This window comes from Pararge aegeria, chromosome 11 (genome assembly GCF_905163445.1).
Source record: "Pararge aegeria chromosome 11, ilParAegt1.1, whole genome shotgun sequence".
Taxonomy (NCBI): Eukaryota; Metazoa; Arthropoda; class Insecta; order Lepidoptera; family Nymphalidae; genus Pararge; species Pararge aegeria.
In genome coordinates, this window is record NC_053190.1 from 13719716 (window position 1) to 13736263 (window position 16548).

Genomic DNA, 16548 nt, shown 5'->3' on the forward strand with positions numbered 1-16548 from the left:
TAAGGACCCTTTCCTCATCCCGTCTCATCTAGACGCCTTTGTTGGACCTCTACGTGACCGTCACTACTTTGTACTTTGTACTAGAATACTAGAACATAATATATTATGTAGCGGTCACATGTGATGAAATCCCATTCGCGCTTAATAACATCAACCACTTTATGAGACTGAACTCAATTTTAATAATAAGAACATGGCGTTGTCCTCAATTGACACTTTCAATATAATGCTACCACAGGCAACTACTTTTAATATTTTTTTACTCACGAAGGAAGCCAGACGATAAATTTGTTAGTTATTTATGTGTGTATGTGCGATTATTTACCACAGCTTATGAAATATTCATTAAACTTAGCTTAAAACCTATAGGATTAAACACTATTTTGATTTTAAAAATTGGCCGTCACGGACACCCGGCTGATGTGAAATGTAGGTATTAAGTTAATATTAGAATTTACGATGAATAAAAACCAATAAATAGATAAATTAAATAAATATACTACGACAAAACACACATCGCGATCTTGCCCCAAAGTATTCGTAGCTCGTGTTATGAGTACTACTGTAGTACTGATGAATATTTTAATGAATATAAAACCCGTATAAACTTGTAATATACAGATAAACATCCAGACACTGAAAGACATCTATGTTAATAGGTAAAAATAATAGAAGTTGTTTGTAAAAATCAATAATTTTTATACATGATGGCATAAGTTAGCGTCATGCCATGACGGCATACGGGGGTCGAAGTTCTGGTCGCATGGATGTTTCACATCAAAAATCGTTAGATCCTTCGCCCATATTCCTGTCGGGGATTGGGAATGTTTTGCATTCGGATAAGTCATAATATTACAATCACACGAAACATTTGCCTACTCTTACTTGTATTGGTGCAGATTCCGTGAATTCGTGAGTAACAAAATATTCAGGGTAGAAACATAAAAGCGACTCGTTAGTACGCTTCTATTATAATTTTGTATTGTTCAATTAAGAAACTACCTTGCTGGTTTGATGATAAACATGTTCAAAAAACTGGTCAGGATGTCCTGCGTTTTACTGTCAAGAAATTCTTCCAGCTTCTGTCCACCTTATGAAAATTGGCGTTGTTTAACACCGTACCTAAATATCATAGGGTTCCGGTAATTAAGCATAGTCGATAAACCAAACATTGGATCAGATGGGAGTAGAAGGGACGCTCGAAATCCCTTACTTCGGATGGTGTATTGGATGGGCTGTAGCTGAATGTAGGCTACATTAGAATTTTAACAGCAATATCGAGGGTTGGTCGAGGGTGAAGTTTGCATAGAGGAGAGCCTTATAGCAAGTTTGGGGGCATGACAAATTAAAGCGCTCTTTGTGAAGCTCGGACCTCTAGCAAGATTGACGTCGGTGGTAAAAATGTGCGGTGAGAGAGGTGTGCACTTAATAGTGTAACTCAGATAGCTAAGGAAAAGTGCTACAAATTGCAATACCCGTTCGAGGGTAGTGGGCTTTTATCTTACATTGCAACGTCACTGACTATTAGGTGAGATCACAGACAAGCCTTAGGTCCATCACTAGCACATTATGGGAGAGTCACCAGTTGCACTACCGTGGTGCCTTGATCTACTAAACAATTAAAGCAAGAGTAGGCACCAGAATTGACAGTTTCTAAAGTAGGTAAACGTTCACATTATCAACTCCAAATATGTCGAACTCATGTCCATAGGAGCTAAGTAGATATTATTTGGAGCCGCGACTGGTTGCGTCGCCACAAGTATCCTAGTGAGATAGTGTTTTTAGTTTGACATCGAACACAAATTCTAAACTACATGTTCCGATTATCGTCACTACCACAATTCTTTTGAAAACCAGTACATACAAAGGTCCTTTGAATTCTCAATGAACTAAACCTCAAAGACGCAACATGAATATGTTTATGAACGATAAAATGTGAAAAGAAAATATTTTGCACAAGAAATAAATCAAATATTGTATCACGGACCCAAGGATCGAAACTAAATCGCCCAAAAAAAGAGGTCAGATATTAGTTTCCTTGGCTTTTGTCGCCGCTGGTCGTGTTTAATAGCTTATACAAACCCGAGGTTACGAAAGCAATAATCGGTTTTGTGGGTTCGTAAAACGTCTATCGATCTAGTACCCACTGCGCGTCAGACGGCTTATGTTCCTACCTAGAACTTGTGATTACAATGTTATTAACTGTTCGCATGCATGTACTTTTTACTCGTAATGCCGGGATTAGAACAGGGTTTTTTTACTATTGTGATGGCTTTCTTGTCTTTTTTACAGTCTTTACTTTTTAGGGATTACGGACAAACTGAAACAATAGACTGCTTCGTTTGTGCAGTAGTAAGCATGTTCAACTACAGATGATGGGTTCAAAACTCGGGTCAGGCAAAAAAAATATAAGGTATTTTATCCGGTTCATCAGTGGCTTTGGGCATTGGTTAAGTTAACAAGTGATCAAAAATAATGCACTTATTACACTGCTGGTAAAATGAAGGCATCGTTTTAAATGTCAAAAAATAAACTGGTCAAGTGCAGTCAAACTAGTGCACTGAGAGCGATCTTGGATGATAACACTTGTTTATATACTTGGTTAACTTCTTCAATTTGAAACCTCAATCCTATTCTGGAGGAAAAGTATTTTATACACGGATGAATGAAGAGCTCAGACAAAATAATAAGATGAGTTTTAACAGATTGTTTACTTATTTTTATCATCTTTTATATTAACTTATAACAGAACCACGCCCTGGTCTTTAAGCGATATCATATTGGCAATTTTATTATTACGGCCTTACAAGTAAACTTGGAATAACATTGAAATAGCTTTATTCAGTGTTTTATCTCGCTTAGACATTTGAAAGATGTCAGTTGACGTGTGACAAAACTGCATATCTATTCCGAGGTTATTCCACGTTTATTTGTAAAGCCGTTACAGGCTTCTACTTACTAGTCTTGTCTTGTTTAGTAGTATAGAGCTTTTTGTGACAGAGCTCGTGCTTATTTCTTCCGCAACGCAGCATTTTTGCAATGCTGTGTTCAGTCTAAAATGCGTGGTTGCCGGTGTAATTATCGGCACATGAGGCCGAACACCTACGCCTCAGGCGATAATTTACCACTTACCATTAGGTGGGCGATCTGCTTGGTTCGTCAACTACCGCTAAAAAAAAAACTTAAAAACTTCTGTACCTTTTAATCTATACATCTCAAGCCTTTTACGTGTTAGTCAAAAGCGACGAATCAAAGGTTCATCGCAAGCCTTGAATATCACGAGCGGCCAATCCCCATACCCACATTTGACGGCCGATTGGCGCAGTTTGCAGCGATCCTGCTTTCTGAGCCCAAGGCCGTGGGTTCGATTTCCACTACTGCAAAATGATTGTGTGATGAACATGAATGATTTTCAGTGTCTGTGTGTTTATATGTATATTCTTAGTATTTATGTATTTTATTCATAAAAATATTCATCAGTCATATTAGTACCCATAACACAAGCTACGCTTACTTTGGGGCTAGATGGCGATGTGTGTATTGTCTTAGTATATCTATTTATTTATTTATTTACATTTTAAACATGTTTTGTCATTGGTTTGTTCGCAAAAAAATTGCTCTAATTTTTTTTATGAAGATGAATAAAGATCTTGGCGGTCGTGATCTCAAACTGGTGCTCCGTATTACACTCTTACAATGCTACATGGCCAGTAGTATTGTAGAGAATTGAGATACATGGACTATTGTAGAAGACCCGCGAAAGAGAATCGAACCCTTCGAAATGTTGACTTATCGCAGAATGCTCCGCATAAGCTGGAGGCTAAAGTATCTAACGTCCTCGCAGAGTGCAAAAAAGAAAACCGAGTTGGTCAGAACCTTTAAGCACCGTAAGATATCGTATCGACTACTACAAACCATTTGTAGAAGGAAGATTGCTGAAAAAAGAGGGGTTAGAACTTTAGAAGGCAAAAGAATTCCTGGCTACGAAATATACGGGAGTGGACCGGAATCAAGACCTTCAACTATTCCGTTTAGATATGAACAGGAAAAGTTTATATATCTGATTGCTGACCTTCAGTAATGGAGAGACATTTGGGACGCTAAGTAAACGTCGTATACGCTTTTAGACGCCTTGGTAAGCTTTTATTTCATAATAATAGCAGTTTCGCTGTTAATAATAAATTATTGTGGAAAACACGCCATTTTCCAAAGGTGCTATCAAAGGTAGAACATAAAGCATCTATTTCGTATTTTCCTTTGTCACTAATGAGGCGCGTCAAACAGATGGTGACTATACCCCGCTATACCCAGCCTTGTAACTCAATCCTTTCTTCGTGTCGACGTATCGTGTGTTACACAATACACATGGTTCGACCGTCTATACAGACATAGTGGACGAATCACCCTCTAATACCCTTTTAAGTAAATCTTGTTAACACAGAGGCGTGGGCACGAGTTCTATTTTTATATAATGACGTAAGCTTATACATTTTATTGTGCAGATTTGCGATACAGGTATTGTTTTTTATTCATAAATGAACAGCGAGCACGCGAGCTTAAACACTTTAAATAAAATTACTACCGTCACCAGATGAACTTCTTTTGCGTTGTCAGCTTCTGCGGGATTAAAATGATTCTGAGTAACACTTAATTATAGATAAGTGGAAATACCACAACCTTCAGAATGTGGACGTGATGGGTAGACAAAAACTTCTGGTCTAAGTCAGTATTCAAATTCTTTATTTTGCAGCAACATTTTACATAATAATATTGTTGATTTAACCAGCAATCCAAGAGTTTATGATGAAACAAGTTCTTGACTTGTGCTTTCAGAGAGTGGAAGGTGGTATTGGTTAAGTTATTGAGTTTGCGAAGGGCGCGTTTGGAAACTTCGTAGTTTTAGTTTTAAGTTTTCGATTTAGTTATCGCCATCAACTCACTTCTATGCCATATTTTACATGTAATTTACCCATCAAGTGCCATCTATGTGCCTTTAATAAAGAAATATTTGACCTTGACTTTGACTTACCGAGGGCTACCTGAACTAGAGTGTTTGGAACATTTGCAATAACAATGCGTTTGGTTAGGAATCTAGTGGATATTCTTTGAGATATCTATTCAAGACCAAAGGATTATTACGAGTATATCTCCAACGAAAGAACTTCCAAAGTCAAGCTCCCACCGTCACGTGACAAATGTAATTGTAAAGTCCGATGGTTAACGATTCAAACTTTGTAAAAGTAATATCTTTTTTTATATATTATTAGCGGGCAAACGAGCAAGTGGGTCACCTGATGATAAGTGATCACCGCCGCCCATAAACATCTGCAACACCAGAGGAGCCACGGATGCGTTGCCGGCTTTTAAGGAATTTGTTTATCCGCCCCTTGAATAACCCTAGATCTAAAATAATAACCTCATTAAGCCATTGTAAGAAACGGGTTAAAACATTTTTAATATCTGGATATAACAATAGCACTATACGAATATAATTTAAGCATTTTAAGCGTTATTAAACACCTATTGCGTAGTTAAATAACGTTGGAAGCGTTCATTTTTTTTTTTTTTTTTTTTTTTTTTTTTATATTTATAGACGAGCGCTTGACTGCAATCACACCTGATGGTAAGCGATGATGCAGCCTAAGGTGGAGCGCGCTTGCCTAGAAGATGCCTATTCACTCTTGATTTGAAGGTACTAATGTTGTAAGAACTGGGGAAAATGGAAGCTGGAAGAGCATTCCAGATCCTAGCGGTGCGAATTAGTACGCTAATCGCTATCCATTGTACGCTGTAAGTAAACTATACAAATAGACAATGTTCTCTAATTAAAGAGCTTTGTAATTGAAACGCGCACTCCTAATTCTAACGTTTATCTGTTGTATGTCGGGTACTAATTCAGCGGGACAAAGGGGAGCATCTATTTTTCAAGTGACACCAGCAGGCGGTGAGGTCTCTCTTCGGGCGACCTCTTTGTTCGTTCGTATCGGATTGATAATAAGGTCGGCAAATTTTCCGATGTGAAGAGTTTTGGAGATAATTTAAACTATTAGAATACATTAAGAGTTAGTGTTGCCCAAATGCAAGAACAAGACGAGACTTAGCCAGTCTTGGTCTTGGTCTTGCGCCAATACACCTGGTCTTGGTCTTGGTCTTGGTCTTGCGCTCCCAGTCTTGGTCTTGGTCTTGGTCTTGCAGCAAGAGTCTTGCAAGTCTTGCAATTACCTATTAGTCTATTACTATTTATTAAAGTTTACTTTAAATCTTAGAAAAACGTATTAGAATTGGAACATTGTGAGCTTGAATTAACATAGCCATAGTAAAGATCAAGCAGATTAATAAATAACTGAAGATTTGATAAGAAATTCGAAAAATCAACTGACCTATATGTCGTTTTCCATGGAAGTAACTGTTTCTTAATAAACATTTATGATTTATAAGCTTACATTTGCTAAAACATGTAAAAAAACAAATTAATTACAATAACTTGACTGTATTTTAAAGAACAATACTTATCTGTCTAGAAAGAGATTGAACCCTCAACTTATAAGAAATTTAATAAAAGAGTTTTACGATTTATCATTTATTTGAATAAAAAATAAAATACAACACAAATCAACAGCTTTATCATTAGGTTATGATACTTTATATCAATTCTTTTGACCAAGAATTAATACAAAGTAACCATCTGGCTGACTCATCACTTAACCTATTTCTATGTTTTCTAATTACTAATGATGCTTTAGAAAATAACCTCTCAGCAGGTACTGAAGTTGCAGGTATTGAGAGAAAATCACGGGCCATTTTCGATAAAATCGGATACTCTGTCTCATGCGTCCTCCACCAATCTAAAATCACCAATCTGAAACTTATTTATTCTTTGGAACACCTGTAGGTACTCTTAAAATTCGAAATTATTTTGCATGAATAGTGTCAAATGTTATGATTTCGGCGCGGCGGCAACGATTGTTTTAGATTTCAAAAGAAGCCGCCGGCGCGTGTATCATAACCATGTACTTCCGAAAAGCGGCAAATTTCTTTGAGAAGTAAGTACAAAACCTTTGATGCCGCATTATCAAAGTGCCGATGGTTAAAACATAACTATGCATGCACTCAGTTTGATTTTAATAGATATTTTTTTATTCGCTATGTTTATGGTATTAGTCGTAATGCGCATAGGTCCAGTTTTTCATATTCTTTGATATAGTTTTTTGCGTCTCATAGAATTCCTAAGCGTACCTACCTACCTATACACCGAACTGTTACACCTAACTACTCCGTGAAATAGCGCTAAGTCCTAGCTGCAAGACGCAAGAGTCTTGCAGGCTATGTCTTGTTCTTGCTCAAGTCTTGCACGGTCAGTCTTGGTCTTGGTCTTGCTAAAAATACGCGGTCTTGTTCTTGGTCTTGGTCTTGCAAAAACGCAAGAACAAGACCAAGACTGCAAGACCAAGACTGAATTTGGGCAACACTAAATACAACATTGTTAGTCTCAGGGGCTTTGTTCCTAATAATTAATATCGCATATATACACATGAACGTGTATCTATAACAATTAATTACTTATTGTGGAATTGGCATGCCATTTCAACAATCATAGTCATTATGTGTTATTACTGTACTTACCTCAAATGCCTTGTCAGGTTTCCGTTTGAATTAATGTTAGCCGCCAGCGGAGCTTTAACTTAGCAACACGTTTCCTTCGTTTACATTTCTAGGCTTAACAATACTTCTTCATTATCAACTCCACTACTGGGCACGGGTCCTCAGTATAAGTGATTAGGCCGTAGTCCACAACACTGGCTAAGTGCGGATTTGTCGAATGCACATGCCTTTGTCGACATAATACACGATGTTTTCCTCCACCGTAGAAGGAAGATACATTTGATTACTTTAAGAAGTAACTCCGAGAATCAGACATGTCTGGGTCAGGTATCGAACTTGATTCCCAAGAAAGAGAGGCTTAAGCCTTCCTACTGGGCCACCGTGCCACCTCTGTCCCCATTTACTTATACAGCTAGCATTTCCTACTCATAGCTATACAGCTTGGATGGAAAAAGGTGACGACATAAAAATAATCGCATGGGGTCGCTGTATACAAGCGGCACTAAATCGTAGCGTGTGAATTCCTTATAAAAGACCTTTATTTTCCTTCGTCATGACCTCAACCACAGAATTTCCACAGCTGGACATTCTGTGGTTGGATGATGATTAATATATTTGTAAAAACCCTGTCGTTTGTATACAGGAGGCTCTAGAAGTACTACGCACAGCGTCAGCGCGAGTGGAACTTCGCGTCTGTCGACCTCCAAGCGATGTTCTTGAGAGTATCACCCCTCCAGATCCCCCAACACCACCGGTTCGGACGCCGCACCCACCACATTTACCGCTCGACCCGCTCAACTGTCATCCCTTACACGCGAGGTAAGATATTTGATTTATTAATTGTTAGGTTTCAGACATATTTTTTTGCATTCCACTTTAAATTAGTCAACCGTCCTCACCTGTTGGTCCTTCTAAGCTTAGACTTGACTGCATGATCACTGATAATGTTGGCAAGCTCAAGTTATAATAATTTAGTCTTTGTAAAACAAAACATTGGTCTTTATAAAAAAAAAGTTGATATAATCAATCAACGTACTAGAAACGGACATACATTGGGAAAATCAGCACAGCATCTGAGAAAAGATCGGTGGCTCCTCTGGTGCTGCAGATGTTTCTAGGCGGCGGTGATCACTTCCCATCAGATGACCCACTTGCTCGTTTGCCCGCTATTAACATAAAAAAAAACCTCGTCTGAGAAAAGAGCAGAAAACTTTTGTGGGGCTGAATATATGCTTTTAATAACATGATACCGAAGGTAAAATTATATTAGATTTACGTTATTAAGTGTTTATATTATGACTATTTAAAATAAATGAAATTTAAATTTGAAGCTTAGCACGGTTCTTTTATTATTGCTAATTTATAAAACAACTTTGGTAGTAAGACAAGTAGTTTTTATGAAGTTTGGAAATATAACGTACAAATAAAATCCTACCCACGTTTACTAAATTAAAGGATTTTATTTGAGATCTAGTAGTACCTGAAACGTAGTAAATTATACCCTTTGCGAAGTAAATAAAAATGTTTTCTGTATTCTTAGGTTCAACCTAATTAGAATTGTTTTTTGAAGTCAGGCTAAACCTAAGAATACAGAACGGTTGAACATCCACATTTCAAGTTGAAAATAATAAAAGTCAATGAAAATGTAGATAATATAAGTTTTTTTTTTTCAATTTTGGAACAAAACTCTTAATTGGGGAAAAGCTGCCAACAAAGAAGGAAATTGGTAGTCTTATCCTTTCGAAACAGCAATTTCCTTTGTTTTAATTACGCTGTCTAAGATTACACTGCGTTTAGACTGACATGACAGTGTGATGGCCGATAAAATGAACACACTGCATTGAACGCCTATTTTTCCTTTAGGTAGGTAAGTGGGTTACCTAACTTCTCGCAGAAACGCGCTCTCTCTTCGCGGAGGTTCTTGCATTTTACTCGTTACTACCATGGCCTAAACTAGTATTATTGTTAAATTACAGTTTTGACTACACAGTCGTATATTACATACAGGATACAGGATTAGGTTTTGTAGGTTATAATAATAATTCAGAAATAAAACTGTAAAAAATAATACTATTTAAGCGATGGCAATAGGCCTTTTGCGCGAAATAATGTAAGAAACAACAAAAGTGTAAAGCTAATTCAAATCGGGACAAACTAAATTTTGAATTTTTTAAGATGTTGATTATGTTCTTACCCAAAAAAAAATATGGTGTATTATATTCGTAGCGGTGATAGCCTAGTGGCTTCGGTTTCTCTTAATGGGTTGATGATAAGGACGATAGATAGATAGATAGATAAATTCTTATTTATAATGTAGGTACTGTAGACTGAATTACGCAATTCTCGTATTTAAACTACTTCAAAATTTTGTTCACATACATGTTTTGGGTTTTAGCTAAAAGCTAAACTTATACGTAGACTTTGTTTTAGTTTTGTTTGCCTTGTAAATAAATAAACCCTCAAATGATATGAAAGCAAAAATGGTACACGTCAAACTTGCTTATTACTGCGTCAAGTACTACTATTTATTCTGTTTTGACCTTGTCTGATGTCGTTCTGATGTCTTTGTCGGTAGGGTGGTAACTATCTTCGCGGAAGTTCGTGATGTACAATGAACATAATACAAGTGTAGCTCATTTTTCAATTCAATGTATATTCATAAGTACTATTTTTATGTATTCTCTTATGAAACATATGAGGTATACCTATCCCTACTAATATTATAAATGTAAATGTAAGTTTGTTTGTTACGCTTTCACGCAAAAACTACTAAACCGATCATCATGTAACTTTGTACACATATTTCTGATGGTATTATAAGTAATATAGGATGCTTTTTATCCCGAAATTAAGCTCAGTTCTTTTGGGAGAGAGGACGAAAGTGTTTGAGGATTTTACACAATAACGCCGTCAAATGATAACCGATTTAATTAATTACTTACTTCCTTTTTTATATAAGAATACACAACTTAAAAATTTCAGTAGAATTACACCTAAATTTAATGCCACATGTCTTTCGAAAAACAAAAACAAACGCAGACGAAGTAAAATATATAACATTATTTTCCATTTACTTTTTTAGACATAAAGGTCACGGATCTATTTTTAATGCCTGCAAAGTTCGCGTGTGGTCGCTCAACATTTACTATGTCAGCGAAGTTTCACGCCTACTTCCATACGTATAGTGACATTAACAATACACAAGAGTTTGTTGTCGATCAAACGAGCGACTCGTCCCTCGACAAAAAGTTTTCTATGATGTAAACGTCGGGATTTTATAAGTTTGACGTGTCTGTGTCTGTGTTTGTGAACCTATTTTGATTTTGTTTAGTTTGTTTGTGAGGTGAGTGAGGAGTGTTCTAAGCTATGCCTGATGATAATCGGTTCAAAATGGCCGCCGCAAAATCTCGGATTACATATATAATATGTTTCAAAACTCCTCATTGTGGATATCAAATGTAAGTGCTTGACTAGTAGAAAACTATACTGTATGATAATGTTTTCTTACATTTTTAATTCAATTTTATATTCAAAACACCTAGCTAAGTTTGTTGAGGGCTCTTCTTAGACTAGGGCGCGCTTGGAACCTTTCTAGCTTTAGTTTTAAGTTAACAATCACCATCACCTAACACTAGTGTTCACATGCTAAATGAATGAACGCTACATAAGTGCCTGTGATAAGGCCTACATGAATAAAACATATTTGAGTTGTAATTTGAATATATGCATATATATGTATAATTATTATTCATGAAATTATAAAAACATTAGTCCATGAGCCATTGCTTTACTTTCACTATAAAACATGTTAAATGGGTAGGCCAGACAGTCTTAAAAGAAAAAGTCTAATGTGTGATCTTACGCTTAGAAAATTATAAGCACAGGTAGGCACGGAAAATATCACGAAGAGAAATTTCCCACTGTGGGAAACCCGGCATAAATAGAGCGCCGTTGATACTGTTTCCTATAATTGATCGCGCTAACACCGAACTGGTAAATAGGTGCCTCGGTAAATGCGGCGGCCTTTGAGTGGGAATAATAATTTAAGTCCCATTTCGCAACTGTTGGTACTAAGTACCTAATACTGAAAATATGTACTCTTAGCGAGTTATGTTTACTGTTATAGTGTTCTGCACTATATTTTAACCGTTCCTATAAAGAACAAAAAGTACTTATAAAGGTACTACTGTATACAAAGATTTCTACCTTGTTGTAGGTATTGAAAAATCACATCATACAAAAAATATTAAACGATTTCTTTTTTGTTTATTATACCTAGATAAAATGCGTTGGTTTTTTTTTTCTTTGATTACAAATACGATGATATGTGAAGTAAACGTTGCTTCTTAATATTTAATGTAAAATCCTGTTAATTTTGTTGTAGGTAGGAGTTATATCTTTTCTGGCATATTAACAATATCTGTTTTTTTTTTTTTTTTTTAAAGTAAGTTAGTAAAGTAAGCGTAGCTTGTGTTATGGGTACTAAGATGACTGATGAATATTTTTATGAATAATATACATAAATACTTTAAAATATATATATAAACACCCAGACACTGAAAAACATTCATGCTCATCACACAAACATTTTCCAGTTGTGGGAATCGAACCCACGGCCTTAGACTCAGAAAGCAGGGTCGCTGCAAACTGCGCCAATCGGCCGTCAAAATTTTTGTTGAATTTGAGACGAACACGTCTTTATAGGAAACAAATTGTTTGCCGTCAGATTCTGATAGGTACCTTCTAAATATTTTGCAAGACCACTCAAATCAGTTTTTGGTCTCAAATTGTAAGCATAAACTCATAATATTTTCTCCTTACAACCTGACGTTGACAATATTTTGAAACTCATAAACTGAATCTACAATAATAATAAACTATTCAATTTGAGCCCATAAAGCGTACGTTGTCTGAAATTGAATCGCATACGAATATAATACAGAAACTTAACCTAATATTTTATTACCTCACTCATGATACTCCGAATGAAATGGTGTCGTAAAGCTGGCTTATTGTTTAACTACACATTAAAACAAGTTCCTTCGTATTGTGCAATAAAAGCTCTATCGAAGTTATTCGATTATTTCGATTTTATATGTCGTTACATATAGTTACTGACAGAATTAACCTCGATCATCAACGTTGAATCAGTAGCTCGTTTTTTCCCGACTACAAAGTAATGTGATGCTCTGGTAGGCAGATTTAAGAGCAAAATGGAGGCGAGATTCTACACACAAATGTGTACCCCTATTCTCTCTCTGGATAAAGCCTCTAGAATCATTTCTTTTTCGTAAAATCGAAGTCCGCTTGCTCTTTTTTTTTCTTGAAAAGCTGAATACTTTACAAAATATGACCCTCCATAATTACCAATTAACTGCCTTTTTATCGCCATGTTCAGAGGACTCGAAGAGAAATACCTATGTAAAAAAATTTAAATGTAAGAAAGGAAGAGAAATGTAGACGTAATCTTTCATAAAATTTTCATTCTAAAATAATTAAAGAGGCTCAGTTTTGGAAGAGACAACAGGGGAATATGATAGGTTGATCTCGAATTTTTATAGCTAAAATCGGTCTGAGCTACATCTAAATAGGGACATTTCACTCCACAGGGACAGGCGCGACGGCAATATTTTTTGAAATAACTATGCATCAAATTTTTCCTAGCTATAACATTGTCTTAAGTTGAAATTTCAAACAAAAAAATCTTTTTTGTCTAAATTAAAAAAAAAACGGGAAAACAGTGCCATCTACCGGCGCCAAATATATCTTAACATCCCCATGAGTGACCCCATAAAAATCATCAAAATCGGTCACAACGACAAAGAAAACAATTTCGAAAACGCGCTTACCAAAGCTTTATTTATTCATATACTAGCTGACCCGGCGAACTTTGTTCCGCCTTAATGTCAATAAATAAGCAGATTTTTTTTTTATTGGAAAAAATACAAAAAAAATTAAATTTCTACATCAATCATTCATAATTATTTCTGTATTTTAGTACATAGGTTGCTCTTCATTTAAGTACCTTGTGATACACGACATTTTTTGTTTTATTATCAGGCGCAAAAACAAACAACGCAGATGGTCTTCCGACCCGTGAACATGCCACGTATAATTGACCATGGGAAAAACATGAATGTTCTAGATTTAAACCACAAACTTTTAAGGATTGGCCTTGTGATTTGTTGATGGTCATGGCAAATGCAAGACGTATCGGAAATTGAAGTCTTTTAAATTCAAACGGCATATCGGTTGGGATCATCGGTATCCTCGGAATGAGAACTTGCTCACCTTTGAATTTTCCTATCATTATCGTAGCGTAAATTACATTGTTCATCAATTTTCTAACCACCAAACGCGTACCGTTGCACAGTTTTGGTTGGTTTATGTTTCGAAGCATGATTACTACGGAGCCAACCTTTAGGCGTAAATTGTGCGGTGGTAAGCCAGGCACGTCCAAAGAGTTTAAAAATTCAATTGGATAGTTGGTGGCTTCATCTTCATTTGTGACGCAGTCAATAGATTTGAATGAATGCATTGTTCCAATGATCTTATTTTGAATTATGTTGTTTAGGTCATCTACATCTTTATTCTTAGCCGCTAAAATTGCTCGCTCACTCATCCATTCATAATTTTTGTAGTTAGAAATAATTTCTGGAAATACATTGTTGATAAGTTCGTCTTTTGATGAGACAAAATTACAGAAATTATTTGGAAATGATATTAATCCGCTCGATTCATCGACAGGTACTTGACCATTACCGATAGTCAGCAATTGCTCCTAGAAATCTTCAGCAGATGTATCATTAAGCAATGCAACTCTCATGTTTGTTGTCAGTTGCAGTTTCTTCACATGGCGCCATAGATTTGACGATTTGAGGCAAGCGTTTATTTCGTCGGCAGCCGTAGATCTTGGAATTACTGGCAGTATTTGGCGGAAATCACCAGAAAGTAAAATCATTGCTCCTCCAAAACATCTCGAGTCATTGCGTAAATCTTTTAATGTTCGGTTAAGTGCTTCTAATGCACGTTTATGCGCCATTGTGCATTCGTCCCAGATGATGATTTTCGATACCGCTAAAACTTTGGCCATTGCTGAGTGTTTTGCAATATTACACGTTGGTTCTTCAATAGTTTGAAGATTTAACGGTAATTTGAATGCTGAATGAGCCGTACGGCATCCTTCTAACAATGTGGCTGCTATTCCAGAAGAAGCAACTGCAACCGCTATGTTAGATCTCGCCCGAACAGTTGCTAAAACTAATGACATGAGGAATGTCTTGCCAGTTCCACCAGGGGCATCTAGGAAATATAAACCACCATTTTCATCATCGATTGCCTTCATTAAAGTATCATAAACTTTCTTTTGTTGGTAATTCAACAGGGGTACATTCGTTTGAACTACTAAATCTAATTCCTGGTGATCATATTCACGTTCCCGTTCCAATTCTCGATTAAATGCGTCATTCATTTCACGATATGGTGCTGGCATTCCTAACCTGATTAATAAATTACCGCACATGAGGTAACACATATCTTCGATCAAGAGTAAAGCACGATTATGTATCTCCTCATTCATCTCAATATCGTGATTTCTGGAACTGACACGAATTTGATGTAAAATATCTTCTGACATATTATCCTTGTATTTGTGCCACAGGTTACATGGGTTTGATGGAAAACATGTCGAAATTATGATAGCGAATAATGTGCGTATCTGACTTGGAGATGCACAGATAATGGCTTCAGCGATTGTCGTATCCCAATGACTATCGTTTTCTAATAACTTCAATTCTTCACATGCAGCACGATATGTTGGGAATATTACACCATTAACAGTTCGTAGTGACTCAAATGACGTTGGCCCACGCACATTTACCAGCAACAACCGCAAATAGAAACATTCATTATTCTTTGGATGAACTGTATACATACGACCAAGAGCATCAGTAGAACGCACATCTGGATACCCAGGAACCGCATCGCCTTGCTTCCGTCTTTGAAAATTCTTCGATGAAGCATTCCAAGTATAATAACGTGGCATCTCCGAGTAAAGCAAAGTTCGTGCAAACTGATCGCTTTGGCAGATTGCAAAAAAACTGGTCAATGTAGTTGCTGGAGGTGTTTCAGCACGTTGCGTAGCATTCGAAGCCGTGAAATATACTCGTTGACCATTCTCCAGATGCACCGCCAAATGCGTAACAGTAGGATGACGTTCGTGAATGGGAAATGCGAATATACGCCAAATCGCTTCATTACAGTTCACATAACGACCAACTTGATAGCGTGAAATTTCATCGTTGGTATTCGAGGATTGCAATCCAAAAACCGCCATATCACTGCCTTTCGTGACATATTTGCAAATATATTTTATGGACTTAACTGAATTGCAGTATTCAACGTTGCAATGTGTCTTGAACGATTTAGAAATAAGTGGCGAATATGGAACAATCCAACTGTTGTCGACAACGAAATCCATTCTTTTCACTTTCGTTGTGACAGTTCGACCGTTGTCATCTGGTGATCGACGCCGATACAGCGGATAACCATCATTGCCAGTGACAGTCTCCGCCGTTAATTTCCGTGGATATCGTTTAGAGCACTTTCCATCGACCATGCAAGGTGATTGGGGATTGATGGCACCACACGGTCCATGAATCATATTAGTAGTAACAACATCATGTAGGTCTGGATCGACTTCATAATCAGGAATCTCAGCACATATGATATCATCTATTTGGTCAGGCTGAATTCTTTCCACTAACCAAATAAGAATGTGTGCGTGCGGCAGGCCTCGCTTTTGCCATTCGATTGAATACATCCAGCATCGAGTATCTCCAAAGACGCGTTGTTTAACAATAAAGTTCATCAGGGACCGAATTTTTTGCCTGAATATACGTGCTGTGATGTCGTGTCTATCACTTGATGTTTGTCCGGGAAGCAGCA

General features: G+C 36.7%; 1 protein-coding gene across 2 annotated transcripts in view; it reads left to right on the forward strand.

Moving 5' to 3' along the window:
• LOC120627486 overlaps positions 1 to 16548 on the forward strand; it is a 168560-nt gene that overhangs the window by 128177 nt on the left and 23835 nt on the right. For both annotated transcript variants that reach the window (XM_039895489.1, XM_039895490.1), the window contains exon 5: positions 8246 to 8421. In XM_039895489.1, the coding sequence (XP_039751423.1) occupies positions 8246 to 8421 (176 nt within the window). The remainder of the gene's footprint in view (positions 1 to 8245; positions 8422 to 16548) is intronic.